Source organism: Psittacula echo (assembly GCF_963264785.1).
Source record: "Psittacula echo genome assembly, chromosome: 10".
In the NCBI taxonomy this organism is placed as follows: Eukaryota; Metazoa; Chordata; class Aves; order Psittaciformes; family Psittacidae; genus Psittacula; species Psittacula echo.
In genome coordinates, this window is record NC_137741.1 from 3,738,865 (window position 1) to 3,757,986 (window position 19,122).

A 19,122-nucleotide genomic window follows, 5' to 3' on the forward strand; every position below is an offset into this window, starting at 1 on the left:
CCATTGTAATGGACTTTGAGTTGGGAAATCGAGGAGCGACAGCAATGCGGATGGCACCGTTGCAAAGCTGACTTTCTGCAGAAGAGGCACAGCTCAAGTTTTTTGCCCTGGCTCTTTGGCTGTGGGAGCAGAGGCCAACCATTCGTGCTCTACTCCCTGGGATGCTGGGCAGCCAGGAAGGGGTGCCAAAGAGGTTCCATTGTAATGGACTTTGAGTTGGGAAATCGAGGAGTGACAGCAATGTGGATGGCACCGTTGCAAAGGTGACTTTCTGCAGAAGAGGCACAGCTCAAGTTTTTTGCCCTGGCTCTTCGGCTGTGGGAGCAGAGGCCAAGCATTCGTGCTCTACTCCCTGGGATGCTGGGCAGCCGAGAAGGGGTGCCAAAGAGGTTCCATTGTAATGGACTTTGAGTTGGGAAATCGAGGAGCGACAGCCATGCGGATGGCACCGTTGCAAAGCTGACTTTCTGCAGAAGAGACCCAGCTCAAGTTTTTTGCCCTGGCTCTTCGGCTCTGGGAGCAGAGGCCAACCGTTCGTGCTCTACTCCCTGGGATGCTGGGCAGCCGAGAAGGGGTGCCAAAGAGGTTCCATTGTAATGGACTTTGAGTTGGGAAATCGAGGAGCGACAGCCATGCGGATGGCACCGTTGCAAAGCTGACTTTCTGCAGAAGAGGCACAGCTCAAGTTTTTTGCCCTCGCTCTTCGGCTGTGGGAGCAGAGGCCAACCATTCGTGCTCTACTCCCTGGGATGCTGGGCAGCCGAGAACGGGTGCCAAAGAGGTTCCATTGTAATGGACTTTGAGTTGGGAAATCGAGGAGCGACAGCCATGCGGATGGCACCGTTGCAAAGCTGACTTTCTGCAGAAGAGGCAGAGCTCAAGTTTTTTGCCCTCGCTCTTCGGCTGTGGGAGCAGAGGCCAACCATTCGTGCTCTACTCCCTGGGATGCTGGGCAGCCGAGAAGGGGTGCCAAAGAGGTTCCATTGTAATGGACTTTGAGTTGGGAAATCGAGGAGCGACAGCCATGCGGATGGCACCGTTGCAAAGCTGACTTTCTGCAGAAGAGGCACAGCTCAAGTTTTTTGCCCTGGCTCTTCGGCTGTGGGAGCAGAGGCCAAGCATTCGTGCTCTACTGCCTGGGATGCTGGGCAGCCGAGAAGGGGTGCCAAAGAGGTTCCATTGTAATGGACTTTGAGTTGGGAAATCGAGGAGCGACAGCCATGCGGATGGCACCGTTGCAAAGCTGACTTTCTGCAGAAGAGGCACAGCTCAAGTTTTTTGCCCTGGCTCTTTGGCTGTGGGAGCAGAGGCCAACCATTCGTGCTCTACTCCCTGGGATGCTGGGCAGCCGAGAACGGGTGCCAAAGAGGTTCCATTGTAATGGACTTTGAGTTGGGAAATCGAGGAGCGACAGCCATGCGGATGGCACCGTTGCAAAGCTGACTTTCTGCAGAAGAGGCACAGCTCAAGTTTTTTGCCCTGGCTCTTTGGCTGTGGGAGCAGAGGCCAACCATTCGTGCTCTACTCCCTGGGATGCTGGGCAGCCGAGAAGGGGTGCCAAAGAGGTTCCATTGTAATGGACTTTGAGTTGGGAAATCGAGGAGCGACAGCAATGCGGATGGCACCGTTGCAAAGCTGACTTTCTGCAGAAGAGGCACAGCTCAAGTTTTTTGCCCTGGCTCTTTGGCTGTGGGAGCAGAGGCCAACCATTCGTGCTCTACTCCCTGGGATGCTGGGCAGCCGAGAACGGGTGCCAAAGAGGTTCCATTGTAATGGACTTTGAGTTGGGAAATCGAGGAGCGACAGCCATGCGGATGGCACCGTTGCAAAGCTGACTTTCTGCAGAAGAGGCACAGCTCAAGTTTTTTGCCCTGGCTCTTTGGCTGTGGGAGCAGAGGCCAACCATTCGTGCTCTACTCCCTGGGATGCTGGGCAGCCGAGAAGGGGTGCCAAAGAGGTTCCATTGTAATGGACTTTGAGTTGGGAAATCGAGGAGCGACAGCAATGCGGATGGCACCGTTGCAAAGCTGACTTTCTGCAGAAGAGGCACAGCTCAAGTTTTTTGCCCTGGCTCTTTGGCTGTGGGAGCAGAGGCCAACCATTCGTGCTCTACTCCCTGGGATGCTGGACAGCCGAGAAGGGGTGCCAAAGAGGTTCCATTGTAATGGACTTTGAGTTGGGAAATCGAGGAGCGACAGCAATGCGGATGGCACCGTTGCAAAGCTGACTTTCTGCAGAAGAGGCACAGCTCAAGTTTTTTGCCCTGGCTCTTTGGCTGTGGGAGCAGAGGCCAACCATTCGTGCTCTACTCCCTGGGATGCTGGACAGCCGAGAAGGGGTGCCAAAGAGGTTCCATTGTAATGGACTTTGAGTTGGGAAATCGAGGAGTGACATCAATGCGGATGGCACCATTGCAAAGCTGACTTTCTGCAGAAGAGGCACAGCTCAAGTTTTTTGCCCTGGCTCTTCGGCTGTGGGAGCAGAGGCCAACCATTCGTGCTCTACTCCCTGGGATGCTGGGCAGCCGAGAAGGGGTGCCAAAGAGGTTCCATTGTAATGGACTTTGAGTTGGGAAATTGAGGAGCGACAGCAATGCGGATGGCACTATTGCAAAGCTGACTTTCTGCAGAAGAGGCACAGCTCAAGTTTTTTGCCCTGGCTCTTCGGCTGTGGGAGCAGAGGCCAACCATTCGTGCTCTACTCCCTGGGATGCTGGGCAGCCGAGAAGGGGTGCCAAAGAGGTTCCATTGTAATGGAGTTTGAGTTGGGAAATCGAGGAGCGACAGCCATGCGGATGGCACCGTTGCAAAGCTGACTTTCTGCAGAAGAGGCACAGCTCAAGTTTTTTGCCCTGGCTCTTTGGCTGTGGGAGCAGAGGCCAACCATTCGTGCTCTACTCCCTGGGATGCTGGGCAGCCGAGAAGGGGTGCCAAAGAGGTTCCATTGTAATGGACTTTGAGTTGGGAAATCGAGGAGCGACAGCAATGCGGATGGCACCGTTGCAAAGCTGACTTTCTGCAGAAGAGGCACAGCTCAAGTTTTTTGCCCTGGCTCTTTGGCTGTGGGAGCAGAGGCCAACCATTCGTGCTCTACTCCCTGGGATGCTGGGCAGACGAGAAGGGGTGCCAAAGAGGTTCCATTGTAATGGACTTTGAGTTGGGAAATCGAGGAGTGACATCAATGCGGATGGCACCGTTGCAAAGCTGACTTTCTGCAGAAGAGGCACAGCTCAAGTTTTTTGCCCTGGCTCTTCGGCTGTGGGAGCAGAGGCCAACCATTCGTGCTCTACTCCCTGGGATGCTGGGCAGCCGAGAAGGGGTGCCAAAGAGGTTCCATTGTAATGGACTTTGAGTTGGGAAATCGAGGAGCGACAGCCATGCGGATGGCACCGTTGCAAAGCTGACTTTCTGCAGAAGAGACCCAGCTCAAGTTTTTTGCCCTGGCTCTTCGGCTGTGGGAGCAGTGGTCAAATATTCGTGCTCTACTCCCTGGGATGCTGGACAGCCGAGAAGGGGTGCCAAAGAGGTTCCATTGTAATGGACTTTGAGTTGGGAAATCGAGGAGTGACATTCAATGCGGAAGGCACCGTTGCAAAGCTGACTTTCTGCAGAAGAGGCACAGCTCAAGTTTTTTGCCCTGGCTCTTCGGCTGTGGGAGCAGAGGCCAAGCATTCGTGCTCTACTCCCTGGGATGCTGGGCAGACGAGAAGGGGTGCCAAAGAGGTTCCATTGTAATGGACTTTGAGTTGGAAATCGAGGAGCGACAGCCATGCGGATGGCACCGTTGCAAAGCTGACTTTCTGCAGAAGAGGCACAGCTCAAGTTTTTTGCCCTGGCTCTTCGGCTGTGGGAGCAGAGGCCAACCATTCGTGCTCTACTCCCTGGGATGCTGGGCAGCCGAGAAGGGGTGCCAAAGAGGTTCCATTGTAATGGACTTTGAGTTGGGAAATCGAGGAGCGACAGCATGCGGATGGCACTGTTGCAAAGCTGACTTTCTGCAGAAGAGGCACAGCTCAAGTTTTTTGCCCTGGCTGTTTGGCTGTGGGAGCAGAGGCCAACCATTCGTGCTCTACTCCCTGGGATGCTGGGCAGCCGAGAAGGGGTGCCAAAGAGGTTCCATTGTAATGGACTTTGAGTTGGAAATCGAGGAGCGACAGCAATGCGGATGGCACCGTTGCAAAGCTGACTTTCTGCAGAAGAGACCCAGCTCAAGTTTTTTGCCCTGGCTCTTCGGCTGTGGGAGCAGTGGTCAAATATTCATGCTCTACTCCCTGGGATGCTGGGCAGACGAGAAGGGGTGCCAAAGAGGTTCCATTGTAATGGACTTTGAGTAGGGAAATCGAGGAGCGACAGCAATGCAGATGGCACCGTTGCAAAGCTGACTTTCTGCAGAAGAGGCACAGCTCACGTTTTTTGCCCTAGCTCTTCGGCTGTGGAAGCAGAGGCCAACCATTCGTGGTCTACTCCCTGGGATGCTGGGCAGCTGAGAACGGGTGCCAAAGAGGTTCCATTGTAATGGACTTTGAGTTGGGAAATCGAGGAGCGACAGCAATGCGGATGGCACCGTTGCAAAGCTGACTTTCTGCAGAAGAGTCAGAGCTCAAGTTTTTTCCCTGGCTCCGGCTGTGGGAGCAGAGGCCAACCATTCGTGCTCTACTCCCTGGGATGCTGGGGAATCCCACCTGGCTCGAGTGGCATTCAGCTGATGGCTATTTCTGGCATTTCAGTTTGGCAAAAACCCACAAAAGCTACAACTGCTTTTCCCAGTTTCCTGTTCCTGTTTCTAGCTATTGGGGTAGGAGGATGGAGCAAAGTATCCCAGTTCTTTTTTTCTCAAGGAGGTGGAGGATTACATTGCTAAGTGAGACTAACCAGTGAGTTTGTCTGAACTGTGTGAATTAAATCATAGAACCACAGATCTTAAGGTCTTTTCCAACCCAAACCATTCTATGACTCTGAGCTCTGGACCAGACACATGCTGTGCTGCTCGGTATTTTACTAGTCCTGCTGTACCTCTCCTTCTTGGCTTACACACATCACCACTATCCAGTGAATGACCTGGAGTCGAGTCAAATCCCAGGGCAGTAGCACCTTCCCAAAGGCTTCTTCTTCTCCTTGTTTTGGAAGTTGAACTTTCAAGTTGATGACGGCATTTTTAATAGTGAATGTGCAGCTGAATCTGTCATCAAGGCTTGTTTCAAAGTGCCACAAGGAATGATGATGAATGGGCAACTCTGAGTGTATTTCAGACTGACAAAGATGACCAACACTGCTTTAATATTCCTGGGCCCGCTGGATTTAATTAGACCTTACTTAAGATCAGATCCCACTATCACTATGGCAGTAGTTGTTATGATACAATAAAATATTCCCAGGAATTGCAATAAACAAATCTGAGTAGGAAAAAAACCCCAACCACTAAAACTGAAAAAGCCTCTTGAATTTCTATCACTGTGATATCTGAAAAATACAGCAAAAGCCTATGGAGTTTTGTTGAGTCAAAACTGCCAGCCTTGTAACGGTGAGACTTCAACACCCACGTCAAAAGGAATTTCCTGCTTGTTCCGAGAATAATGAAGAGATGGTATATTGGGAAAAAAGCAAGGCAGAACTAGTTACTTTTACTCACTAAAAAGCGAGTTTGTAGGAAGGATAACATTAGCCAAGAGGAACACTGCAGGAGCATTACAGGAATTAGTTATCTAGGAATTAAAACCGTCTAATATGCTTCGTGCAAGCTGTGCTGCGAGGCTCCGTCTGTGTTTAGAACACTCAGCTCATTGCTGTCACTACCTAGGAGATAAAAAGCAAATCTCTGTTCTTTCCTAAATTGAAGCTGTCGTGCCATTAACCTTTCAGACTATTTCAATAATCATGTAATGGGACAGTACTCACTTTTATGAATGGTAATTGTGGAGCTTTCAACCGAAGTTAACGACAGAGGTTACTGCTAGAAATACCTTGATGCCTTGATGCTTTCAAGTGCCATATATCGCAAATTAAACCAAAGGCAATTGCTTTTGCAAACTTGTCCAGAAAATGCTAAATGCACACATTGCTTGTTTGAATCTTCTTTAGCAGCTGGAGGAGATGACGTGTCTCTGGTTTATAGAAGCTCAGAATGTTGCCATGGTATACTACAGACATTGTTCGCATTTTAGAAAGTTGCTTTGGGTGACCCACAGGAAGCAATAAATGGACAAAACACAGAAAGAATATTTTATGTTTTAATCCAACAAACAAAGAGGATTTTAACACTGTAAAATACCATTGTATTGCTAAGGCTGTAAATTGTACATCAAAACCAATTAATGTCTATAGATGTAAAAATAGCAAGTTTTATGATACAATAAAACACAGTATAGAAACCATTGAAAATTAAGTAGAAACCTCTTAAAACAATTGAGGCATTAATCTAAGTGTTTCTCCAAAGGTATTAAGTAAAACACAGTTAATACTGACTCTAAAGATCCCCCCATCTTCCCCGCTCCCCGCCCCAATTAAACTGGTTAGAAATCATAGCAGTCACTTAGTTACTGGTTTGCATTCTCTCAGAATCATTTAAAGTCTCCATTTCTTTCCAGTACAGTAGAACAACTCTTCACAACACAGGACTACCCCTGAAGTAACTTATTTCCCAACGCTGTATAATTCTGCAAGTAAGTATTTCAGATGAATGCTGCAGGCTAGAAGAGGCCCAAGGAAGTCTGCAGGAGGGCAATCAAGTTATGAATGCAAATTATTTACACAAACATGAGTGTACTGTAATTACAGCATCAAACTTGCAACAGAGCTTATGGGTGCTTTTAACAAAAGCTCCAAATGAAAGAAAGGGAAGAAAAACAGATTACAAAATAAATACCCTAAAGTTCTTCATGGTAGAAACGTTCATCATGAAGCTGCCTGCCATAATCCGTTGCTTCGCTGTTGAGAAACAAATCCTGGTTCTTGAGGATTTCTGCTTCAGAAAGCTTTTTATCGTCATTCAAATCCATTTCTTCAATAAGGTGAAGAGCCTTTAAAATAAATGGAATACCATGGGCACAGTTAATAGAGGTGAACACCTACAAATAATGCTTTTGGAATGGCTTTGTCCAAGTCCTGCCACACCACCGTTACTAGTAACAAGCTAGACATGGGTTTGCATGCAGAACAGAGCCTTTCTTTCCTCCATTTGTTTCCCTTTGACTGTTTGATGTAAGGTTAAGCTGTGGGCACGCTTGCTTTCAGCTCTGGAGGTGTCTGCTGTGCTGAGCCATCTTTTCTTTCCTGAACCTGTGGAGCCCCACTTTCCCATCACATGTGCATACAGAGATCTGCAGCTGGATATTTCCTATTTATCATTTGCAAAAAATGCCCCACAGCTGTAATTCATGATGGAAATTTAACTGGGAAGTATTGGATGGCTACCTTCAACCGTGGACAAGCTAAGCCAACTATGCATAGGGACTTCAGCTTTGGGTAGCAAAAAAAGGGGGGAGTTAAGCAGTAAAAAAAACCCCAATTCCAGAATAATTTACTTGTAGCTTATTGACAAGCATTACGTAGCTCAAATCTAACAGGCCAGGACAGCAGCTTTTGCACCTATTATTTCTGAGAAATAGAGAAGTCCTAGCATTACATGGGATTAATTGTATTTGCCAGACATCTATGAATATGAGGATTTAGAGAATCCTTCCGTTCCTACATTTTCTGACTGGTTTGGCTCAATGGAAGTGCTCAATGGCTTTTTTAAAACATTAAATATTACTTACATTTAAGCTGACTACATCACCAAAAAGCACTGAGGAAAATAACAGGGACTAACATCAGCCAAGCAGATTCTAAAAGCACTCTGCATGGCGAAAGCTAAAAGATTATTAAGACAAACATCTTGGTAAACACATATCCATTCCTGCAAATGGAATGCACAATCATTTTTCTATTCTTATGTTATTTAGCTACCAGGTTTCTCAAATCATTTTGAAATGCCAAAATGGCACTGCAATATTCAGCTTACGATTTAAATCAGAGCTGCCTTCTCTTTATGATAGGTGACTTCACTAAGCCCTTATATTAACTGAAGAGAGAGGGAAAAAGGCACATTATAGAAACAAAACGATGACTTCTTGCAGAACCAGGCTATTCCTACAGCACAGCCTTGCTGTAAGCTGACACCTGAATGAATAGGGTAGAACTGGTGAAAAGCCCCCCAAAATAACCAAGCAAACTAACACAGGCATGACTAGACTCGACACCAGGCAGAATTCCTGTCGGTTCTACCAGTATTGTTTCTGTGACATAAGAATCAAGCAGCCTCAAGAATGAGATGTTAAAAAACTCAAAGGCTTAGGATCCACATTAACAAAACAACCACCAGAGCACTCTAACAGCTTAACCTCCTGCAAGGTCAGGCATGGGAGAGCCCGTGCCGCTGGCTTCCCACACGGCGGACACAGGAAGAGCTGGGACCTCAACAGTGACATGGTCCAACGCAGCAGATGGGCTGTGCTGTGCGACATCAAGTGTCTCCTGCCTCTACCAGGCACGGGAAGACCTATTGTTCCTGCCATTCTATCACCAAAATCTTCGAGTGCAAAGGACAGAGACTCAAATTCAGCTTAAAAGTTATTAGTGGAAAGGCAGAAATCCCCTCCACTGCAGTTGGTGACTGTAAAGTCTGCTCATTAAAATAGGTTGCTCTGGAACACTCAGTGCTTCTACTGCCTGCTACAACAAAATAAAGACAGCTAAAATGAGAGTCCACCTCAACCTTTTATGGCATTCTACCCCTGATTAAACCATTTTAATCATCCTCATCAAAGTTTGCATCACGACATCTTGAATCTCAGAATACTTCCATTTTCTTGTACTTATAAAACGCAAGATTTTAGTTCTACAAATTATGGTGATTTATCCAGTTAGAAGAATCACAATTAATTTTTGTTCTCAAAATGATGCTGTCAGTAGGTAACAGCTGCTTTTAGTTGTGTATCTGTAGATTTACCTACAATTACAACAAAATAACAGACTAAAATACCATACCTTTAAGTCAAACCAGATAAGCTATTTAAACAGGTAGAAAAGTACTTTGTTAATTTACACACATTAGTTAATAGGAACTTCAAATTTGCCCAATGCAGGTAAAGGACCTGCATTCTTTGCCAGACTGAAAGAAGGTTAAAAATATATACACAGATGTGCCTAAATGTTCTTTTTCAACTACTAAGACATAACGAATCTAAATGCATCTATCATTTTGTGGCGATACATTCATAATTCTATTGCATTAATTAAAATCTAAACAGCACTTAAAACACATACCTCCTCTTGGGCAATACCCTGATTATTGGGTACTATCCAAGACAACAGCTCTTGAGGGTTGAGTTTTCCATCATTATCCTTGTCGTAGTCATTCACAAACCGATCCTTCTCCACAAGTATCCATTCTGGATCTTCCCTTGCAGCTAGTAAGACACATTTGTCAAGTTTAAAGCCAGTCCTTACCTCAAAGCAGATGTTTTCACTTTTTCTCATAGCAAATTCAGTTAATCTCATAAGACACAAAAGTGATTTCAGGGAATAAAGCCAAGCCTTAGAGACCAGTCCTGAGAGATTAAATAAATGCAGTTGTCTACAGATGAAAAAAAAACTTGTGTACAGTAAAACAGAATGTAAAGCTAAGGGAATATTAACATTGTAAATTTACAATTGAACTGAGCGGATATTAAAGTCAAGGTTTACCATAAACTGTACTGTTTATCTTAATATCTCCACATTTACCCAGATTGGTAATGGAGAAAGCATACTTTATATTGAGTGTGCTGCCAGGGAGATGGTTTCCTACTTATTGTGACAGCTGACACATCAGTAGGAAGAAGTTCAAGTGGATGACAGAGCTATCTTATATATGCAGTATTTACCTTGACTGAGTTAAGATTACTCTCTCCCATGAGCACGCAGGAATTGTGTTGCAGATGCCATGTTGAGAGTATCACACAGCAGCAATGTGAGCAGTACCACAGGCCACAGACATTGGTCATCTGGGCTCATAACAGATGGAGAAAAGGAGGAAAAAGCTTTAAATCAACAAGTGTCCCAGGAAGCTGGTGGGCAGTGTTTGGCAGGATTTTGTGGCATTAAGAAATTTTAAGGCCATATGAAGTTTTTAATAACATTCTACTGCCTGTTCCCCCTGCTTTAACAGCAAGGGAAGTCCATCTGTGACAGGTAACAGAGGAGGCAAAGCTCTTGATTAGCTCAGGCTCAAGCCTGAGGCTTTCAATTAGTTTACTGTCTCATTTTTGTTTGTTTTCTAAAATACCTGGAATGTACCCAAAGCAATTTCATTCACTGTTGTTCTTTATTCGTAGACTTGGTTTATACTTACCCTATGCACTGGTATTGCATCCTGCACCTTGCCAGCAATCTTAAACTTGTCTCTAACTCTTTGAGAAATTTATAAGCAATTCATCAATCTGATACCCGTTGCAGACAAGCAAGAACAGGTATTAAGACTTCCTAAACCTTGTGAGAGCCCAAAGTAGTTGGCATCACAAGCAAGTAAATAACAGTTCAACTATGATTAGGTTTCTGTTATAAAAGAACAAAAAGAGTGAAGCCTCTCTCCTTCCTTTCTAACATCTAGTTTTCACATCTAGTTTTCAAATCTAGTTTTCAAGTAGATTATCCCTTAATGTCACAATTCACCATACGCTGTTGCTCAAAGCCACAAGACAGTTATGAAACCAGACCCACCATGTAGTTTATTAAGTCGCTTTAAAGCGCACTGCAGGAACACTGTCTGCAGGAGAGATGGCTGTTTGGAGAAGAGTTCAAGTAGTTTCTACAGTTATAGCCAGCTCTGAACTCTTGCTAAAATGTGTTAATGACAAAGCTGTCACCTTCTCTCTTACTGCAAGGGCCCTACCAACGATTTCACTCCTTCCCAGCAACTTGAAAAGCTTTTTTCAAGTCTGAGCAGGAAAAAGGATAAAAGAACTCTGTACTTGCATCACAGATCTATTGTTTTGTACTGGCTCTGGCAAATAAAGACAGTTACAAAAGATGAAATTCCAGGGTTCACTGGAGTGAACAAAAAATGCCTATTCCCCTGTTTCTCCTTATCCTCATGTGGCTTAAACATTTTCCCCAGTTAGGATGTTAGTCCGCACTTAGGAACTAGCACTCCTTAGGACCAAGCAGACTTTCCACATGCCTAAAGCTACTGGTCTTTTTGGAACTGGAGGAGTTATTTGCCCTATCTTGTAGCAAATCAAATACAGCATAGAAAATATGTATCTATTAGCAATATAGGTAAAGGACTGATTAACACCAGATAAGTGTTCTTTTTCTTCCTAAAGAAGGAATAGATCAAGTTTAAGGAAAGGAAAGAGTGAGGGAAACAAGTGAAAGCAGATAGGCTTTTGGTGTCTGGTCCAGTGAACGGGCTCCTTACGCTTCCCCTCCACCTCTCTTAAAACATAGCTCCAGTCCTCCTAAAACAGGGCTCACAGCTGCCTTCTTAAGCTGATAAAGACCAGGGAGGTTTAACCTTTCATTCCTGCTGCCTGGTTTCACAGATGTGTTCAGTTACCAAAACCATGTCTTACTTCAGCTGCATATCTACTGCTGAGGAATGTGCTTTCCGTTACACAAAGTAACTTGCAAGGAAAAGAGTGGAATGGGCTATATGCAAACTACTGCTAAGCATATACGAGGCAGAATGAAATAATGAGCCACTGTGCCCAGTATCAGGAAACTGAATTATTCTAAAAGACACGATAACGTTACTCAGAATCTGTAGGTGGAGACATAAAGAACTGAAAATAAAGGTGCATGCAGTTCACCCCATTCCAAAAGCTTTTGTTAGCTCCTTCTTTCATCCCTGACTTCCCCCGCCCTTTTCCTTACTTGGGTCTCTTCTGTAATCACCAAGGAATTCTTCCAGGCTAACAAATCCATCACCATCTTTATCATGTTCTTCTAAAGCCTCCTGAATGACAAAGTCCTTTTGCATAAACAGGAAAAGCAAAATAATCAATTTGTGAAAAACTAGCAACTTGTAATCAAGAGAAACAGCAATAAATAACTTCAGGGCAGTAAGGTGTTCTTTAAAGTAAATACTCCCTCATGGCAAATCTGCCTTTCTGTTTTCCACAGACTAGTCCAGTAATTGGTTCCTGTGCATCAAGGCAGATGTGTTCTTAAGAGTTTAGGCTGCCAGGTTTTATGGAAACCAGACCTGAAAGGTGTCCACAGAGCTGGAATCCTGCAGCATAATTCAGAACTACAGAAATAGCTGAGAAACATGGATTTGTGCAAAGCTGTGTCCTCTCATTCCACTTTTCATGTGATGTATTCACTAATTTGCATTTTTCCTTTGCAAAGAAATCTTTCCTGTGAATCTCCATAGCTCAGACTGAACTCTGAACTAGGCATGAAACTGAATGCACCACACATTAGCTGAGTGTTGATTTGGTCTGTAAAAGTCATACACGTAACTGCTCAAAAACACACTTCCTGGAGTACTGGGGCTGAGCACACGCACTAAAGAGATGTTGCATCTAAAGACACAGGCTGATAAAGATACTCCCCTGAATCTTACCGTCATATACTCCACTTCTTCAGGATGTTCAAAAGCAACAAATTCATCCACATTTAGATCAGGAACATCGTCTCTATTAGCTTTCTCAAAACGCTTTTTCTCCTTTAAATGAAGCTTAGAAAATAGATTTAGTTAGAGTACTTAATGAAAAGGAAAAACAACATCGTAATAGCTGGCTGTGAGCTCATTAGAATATTAATTGTTTCACATTATCTACTCATGTTCTACTGATGCTGTATTTTCACTAAAAAGAGCTCATCCAGGGCAACAAGAAGAGCACTATTAACTGAAGCAGTTTTATTCTAAGAACTGCATAAAAACTTCCTTTATTCCTATTTAAGGAGACATTTAAAACATACTCTTAGTCAGGGCTTCGAAAACACAAAAGGGAGATAATGAAAAGACCAATCCTTGTCTTTATATCTGCTTCCTCTTCTAAAAGTCACCAATTCCCAAAGTAACCTCGTGGAGTACAATGATTATCATTAATGGCAGCCACTGCAAATTCCAGAATTTACATTTTAAAGGACACTTAACCTTCTGGATCTATATCTCATTTGTATCAAGGGCTGTTTGTAGTTCTAAGAAGGTCCTGAAATATCATATATGTAAAATGTCTTTTCTGAAGCCATTTTAAGTGCTGAAGGATCAGACTGCTTCCTTTAAAACAAGACTCTTGTCATTATGTCTCAAAGTATTTCAAAGCAAAGTCACTTCTCTAATCTGTTCTAATCACAGCTACCAGCACACTCTTCAAAACTAAATAATATCCACAGCTAACTATTTGAAATTGTACTTCCTAGTTCATACCCTATTTATTGACACTTCTCTCAAAATCAGGCTAACCTGAGTAATACAGAGCATAAGATGTAAGGAATAAAGTATAACTGTAACTATTCTACAAAAGAGTTAAATGTACTCCTCAAGAAAAGCTGTCCTTAGCTGAGGGTTTAAATAGGAAGGCAATTCAGAAGGACTCGCTACAGGAACTACTGAACTGCAGCATAAACTTTAGCTATGGAGGGAAGAAGTCTGGTTTTCAGTGGGCTTTTCTGAGCAGTGATGGACAAGGCTGCCACCTTCTGGCAAATTTATGTGTCTACTTGATCTCAATGCTAAATCAATACCATGCTCTATAACCTTTTTGTTTTGCTTAGAGCGGGATCTTTCCAATTGTAAGGAAAAGGCTGAAGCTGGCTGACACACGATGCTTGTACAAATCTGCCAGTTTTACTCTTTACAATATATGTTGAAGAAATCAGCAAACACAAAAACCTAGGAAGCAGTCATAAGAGTAGGAGTTCTAGCTCAGCGCAGACATCTATCATTGCAGTATCTCAAACATGGGATCAATATTTTGACTGCTAGTTCCATCTGAAGTCTTGTTTTATTTATAAGCTATGTAATTATTCAGTGAAGTGACCTCCAAAGCTTTACAGTTTGTTTCCTCGGTTTGTAAAATCCCCTGTCCATTGTACATTTTAGTTTCACTTCTGCCAACATCCTGTATTATCTACTATACTAAAACCGGACAAAGTAATCTTCAGAGGGAAAAAACAAACAAGTAAACAAAACAAACCCCCTAACAAACAAAAAACTATAAAACCAAACCAAAATTCAGGCCAGAATAGTCTAAAACTCACTTATTCCCTTTCTGGGAACTATTTAGATATGCTTATAAATGTGTAACTTGAAAGGAAACAAGTTTGGCTATGTGCTGATTCTTGGTGAACCTTTCCTCCCTGCCTCTCTCTTTCCACTCAAGTATCTGCTCTCACAAATGAGATTAATCCATATACATCCAGTTTTATTGATCAGTTTGAAGTCAATGTCTGAATATCAATGTCTGAATTGCTATTGCTTTCTCTGTGGGTCTCTAATGAACAGAAAGCGTTAAAGCAGACAACACCGATACCCTACACTGGGTACTTGAGAGATACCTGAAAAAGTGGGTAGAACAGTGCAATAAAGGGGCTTAAGGAATACAAGGGTTCATTTACCTCCAACACCAGTGGGACCGGCCCCTGCTGAAGGCTGGACACTGGTTAGGCTACAGTCCCAACCTACCAGGTTGCCATCTTGGTTCAAGAAGATGGCTGGAAGCTGTGCTCTGTGATAAGACTGTCAATAGACTTACACTCCACTCAGCTAGCAAAATATACTCAGGAGGTACGATTTCATTCTATCTTCATTTTGTTGGTAGCAGCTTTAATACTCCATTACTCTCCTTTAATTACTCCCCTGTCTCAGATGGATGAAAGTGTTAAAACAATGTGCCAGCTGCCACGGTTTCTCTACCCATCTTGTTCCATCACAATAAACAAACATCGCTGCCTTTTACCAGCAGCTTATAGAAACTGATGCTGAAACATTTTACCTGTCGAAATGATTCTTCTTCCTGATCCTCCAGGACAGAGTTCTCATCAAAATCAATTTCACGATCGTACATTTGCATATTATACTCCTTCCAAGACAGTAATCCATCACCATTTTTGTCATAGTCGTTGAAGTGTTGCTTAGCTTCTTGTGTAACATAATGCTTAAAAGACTGCTGTATCCAGGAGCTCAGTTCATCTGTGAAAATCATTAAAAAATACTAAAATGTAAAAAATCAGGATCATCTGCACTATAAAAACTACAAGAGATACCACAGGTCTGCTCTGTCTGGAATATACTCCGCAAATCAGATGTAAGCATATAGGAAAGAGGTTATTTAAAGCAAAACAATCTGTTTATGTTATGGCTTTCTTTTCCAAGTTAACTGAATGAGAGAATAGATCACAGCTTCAGTTTTACTTTGGTAGTACTATTTCCCCATTGACACCCTTAGGCTAGAGTTACATGTTGGCTTTAATACGACCTTTATAGGTGCTGCCAGAAAAAGCGTGATACACCTGGGGAATGGCAGGAAAAAATGATTGCAGGCAGTGTTCATAGAGCTGCAAAGCAGAGTGCATCACTGAGAACTTCTCTTAGTTTTCAGCTGAGAAAGTGCCCCTATTGAGCTCACTGGGACCCAAACAAGGGAAGCAGCAGCCCACCCCTTTTGGTGCCTGCTGACAGAAATGTCAGCTTGCAGTGATGCTGTGGCCATGCCTTTCAAATCCAAAGCCAATCAACACTGTTGCTCCTTTCAGCTTTTAATTATTCTTTTGTCTTCAGAGCTTTATGGAAATGATGCTGAATATAGTTTAAACGCACAGCTCTAAACATAACTTGGTACCCCAAAAAATCATTGTTCCCATCGGTCTTGGGTTTCCTCTGAAAACTCCACCAACTGCCATAAAACTAAATTCGCTGCTGTGGCCTTCATTACCCAAAATAAAATATTGGCAGATATTTTCCCTTTACTTAGGGCAAAATCAAGCCTTATGTGTTTGGGAAATGCTTTTAAGCTACTTGTTTTGATAGAAATGTGGTGAGAAGAAATAAAGTTTAATATACAGATGAATTCACAAAACACATTAAAGTTACTTCCTTCAAAGGAGATGGGGAGAACATACTCTCAGGTACCTAGAAGGGGTAGACAATTTCCTCTGCATTGCAAAATGATACAGCTAACTCCACTCAACCGCAATCCTGCTCTGAAGAGTCCTGATGACTACTAGAGTATCCCACACAATTCTACTTAAGAAAAATCTTACAGCAGTTTTTAGATACCAGAATGTCTTATTCTGTCCTTCTTGACAGAAGTGTCAAAGTTTCCATACAACTTTACCAGCTTTATTTAAATGACTTTGAAAAGCAGCAAGAGATTTTTAAAAATATACTCTGCATATTGAATTTCTATTACCAAAGGAACCAACTTTGTAACAGAATCTGTGAATTGATTGAGCGTGCAGAGGCGTGCATGCCATGGCTTGTGCTGAAGCTTGTGCACAAAACCATCACTGCCTCACAAGAACCTGCAACACGACTTAAAAGATGGACAACATCTAATTTAGAGCATGGTTTTATTCCCAGCATTTACGGCACGAAGCACAACTATCTGAACATGTCACGTCCAGTGTCATTAATCCGAACTACTTAATGCTCTGACATTAGAGAAGCAGTAGTCATATATCGCATCTTCTGTCACTGTTAGCCTCCACCACTAATAAGGAAAAATTCTGAAGGAATGTTTTGCAATACACTGAGAAACAAATGAGCTGAAAAAGCTTCAATACTATAAACTTCTTAGTGTAAAAACATATTTCACTGCAAGTTTTCCTTTGGGAAGTGAGGGGAAGGCAAGTTTCCATTGGACTGAGAACAAGATGAGGATGGAGGATGGGTGGAATTCCTACGCTTTATATTGACCTCTTCCCTTATAACCTTCCCACTGTGAACTGCCTGTTGCTTGTTACAGGGATAAAACAGCCCACTGAAGTTATGTAGTGCCTCACCTCTACCCAGTGAGAGGCTGGAACACTGAAATAAGAGTGCCATTGATCAGTTTCAGCATATGAAGTGAGAGACATCAAGAGATGTAGTTGATCTTGTCTTTAAAACTGTATTTTATCCTCTCACTTAGAAAGCTTCCTGCATGTTTAATTATCACATTCATGATATATCACTGTTTCAGCGTTTGAACAAGGATTCTACTTGTTCTCTGTGTGTGCACTTGAGAGACTCTGGATTTTTGTCAAAATCACAGCAAAACACCAAAAATACATTTTCATAGTGAGTTTTTAAATAAAAAGTGTCATAATGATGTACTGAAAGGAAGGGCTGGAGTTTACTGTGCAGTTCACAAGTCTGACTGATAAAAACCTGTCTGGGAAGAGACACTTGACACTATATTGCGATGGAATGAATATATGATCCCTCAGTGTCACCAGGTATTGAAACGCATGTACGAATTTCAAACACAGAAATCCACGTGATTCAAAGTGGCTTCAGACGTGCAAGGAACAGGTACGAGCACAAAGCTGGTACTTGCAACTTGGTATTGCACTCTGAGCCACACTAACTCAGTCCTGTGTGCTCTCCTGGGCTTCTTTCACGGCCTAAAAGTGTTAGGAACTGAGACATCCTCTGTGCATGTATCTGTGTATACATCCTCTGCTGGTGTTCCTAACGCACTGAGCTAGGGGGTCGTTAGGGGTTTCACGGGGGTTCTCGCAGCACAACTGTCACCAGCTGTGCCACGGACAGCGGCTGTCTTTTTCTCCTGAGGGCACCGGGCAAGACATGGAGCACGGACAAAGCCCGGTCCCGGCCCGGTTAAACCCCGCTATGTGCCACCCGGGGCCGGCGTTACCCTCGGTGAGAAGGCCGTCCGCATCCGAGTCGATCTTCTTCACAATGGCCCTCAGCCGCCGCTGCTGCTCTTCCGGGCTGAGCCGCGCGTACTCGTCCGCCTCGTCCTGCGGCAGAAGAACCGCGAGTCACCGCGGGCCCTTCCCGCCCCGGCGGCCCGCCCCGCGGCCTCCTGGGCCCGCTCCCACCGCCCGCCCTCCCGCGGGCCGGGCCCCCACCTGTCCGCCGAGCAGCGCCTCCCGGTCGTAGTCGGCACGGTGCTGTTCGTGCGCCGCGGCCAGGGCCAGGCCCAGCGCCAGCAGCACCGGCCGCAGCCGCATCTCGCTCGCCGAGCAGGGGACCCGCGGCGAGGGGCGGGGAGAGGGGCCGAGGAGGGCGGGCCCCGGGTGCCGCCTGAGCGACACACAGCGGGAACGGGCCGCTCGGTGAGGAGCGGGAGTTCATCCGCCCCTCTGTCCCAACCTGGTGTGCTCTGTCAGCGGGAGATACCAATCCCTACCAAGAGCATCAGTGAAGCCTGGCAGCCGGGAGTGGCTGTCACCGTGACTTCAGACAAGCATCGAGAAACCCCGGCACGAGGGAGGATTCGCAGGAAGGAGCAATGTAAAAGCTTTATACCAAAAAGGAGCACACGTTTCTCTTGCTTGTGGCCCCAACTCGCAAACAACGCTTGTAAGGGAAAGCTGAAGGGAAGCATTGCTTTGTGAGAGTTAGCAAGGTGGATCAATACAAATGTTCGTAACTGTTCAGCGCACATAATAGAAAAGAAAGCAGTAAAATAAATTTAGCCTCATTGACCACACAGACAAACTAAAGATACATCAAGTAATTGAGCAGGGGCCTCCCCAGGAGCTGTCATGTGAAACTGGGATTGCTCTGATCCTGAGCCCACCGAGGTCAAATTAATCAACCCTATGAGATTAACTGAGATTTATGTGAGACTGCTGTTAGAGTTGTTATTTTTCTTCAATATTCGTGTATTGCTGGAACTCCTCTTTTAAATAGCAAGAAGGGAGATTACCCCACCTGCATTTCCAGAAACACAATTGTTGCCAGGATTAAGCAGAGCCCCCAATTAATGGAAGCTGTCTGCTGGGCTGTCCTGTCTCTTCCTTGGTGATAGTGATGTTCTGCTCCCCAGTTAACCTCAAATTCTATTAACTGTGAAGAGCTACGAATGTTCATTTTGAGGATCTGAGAGTAAAATATTGCCATAAATCAGTAAATGTGTTATTGCAATTTCCTGCCCTAATAAGAAATGTCTTTCTATTAAAAATCTAATACTAAAGTCTAATA

At 44.3% G+C, this 19,122-nt stretch overlaps 1 protein-coding gene across 2 annotated transcripts; it reads right to left on the reverse strand.

The window, feature by feature from the left end:
- Nucleotides 1-6,498: 6,498 nt before the first annotated feature.
- RCN2 (reticulocalbin 2) lies at nt 6,499-18,146 on the reverse strand (the record flags this gene model as incomplete). 2 transcript variants are annotated; one of them, XM_080626088.1, is made up of 7 exons in its annotated part: nt 6,499-7,015; nt 9,303-9,445; nt 11,892-11,988; nt 12,586-12,687; nt 14,963-15,159; nt 17,828-17,933; nt 18,045-18,146. In XM_080626088.1, 7 exons carry the CDS (start codon nt 18,144-18,146, stop codon nt 6,863-6,865), a joined length of 900 nt encoding a protein of 299 aa, XP_080482214.1. In that variant the 3' UTR covers nt 6,499-6,862. The 2 variants fall into 2 exon arrangements, with proteins under 2 accessions (XP_080482214.1, XP_080482213.1); XM_080626087.1 differs by having other exon boundaries at nt 12,586-12,699.
- Between the last annotated feature and the right edge of the window lie 976 nt (nt 18,147-19,122).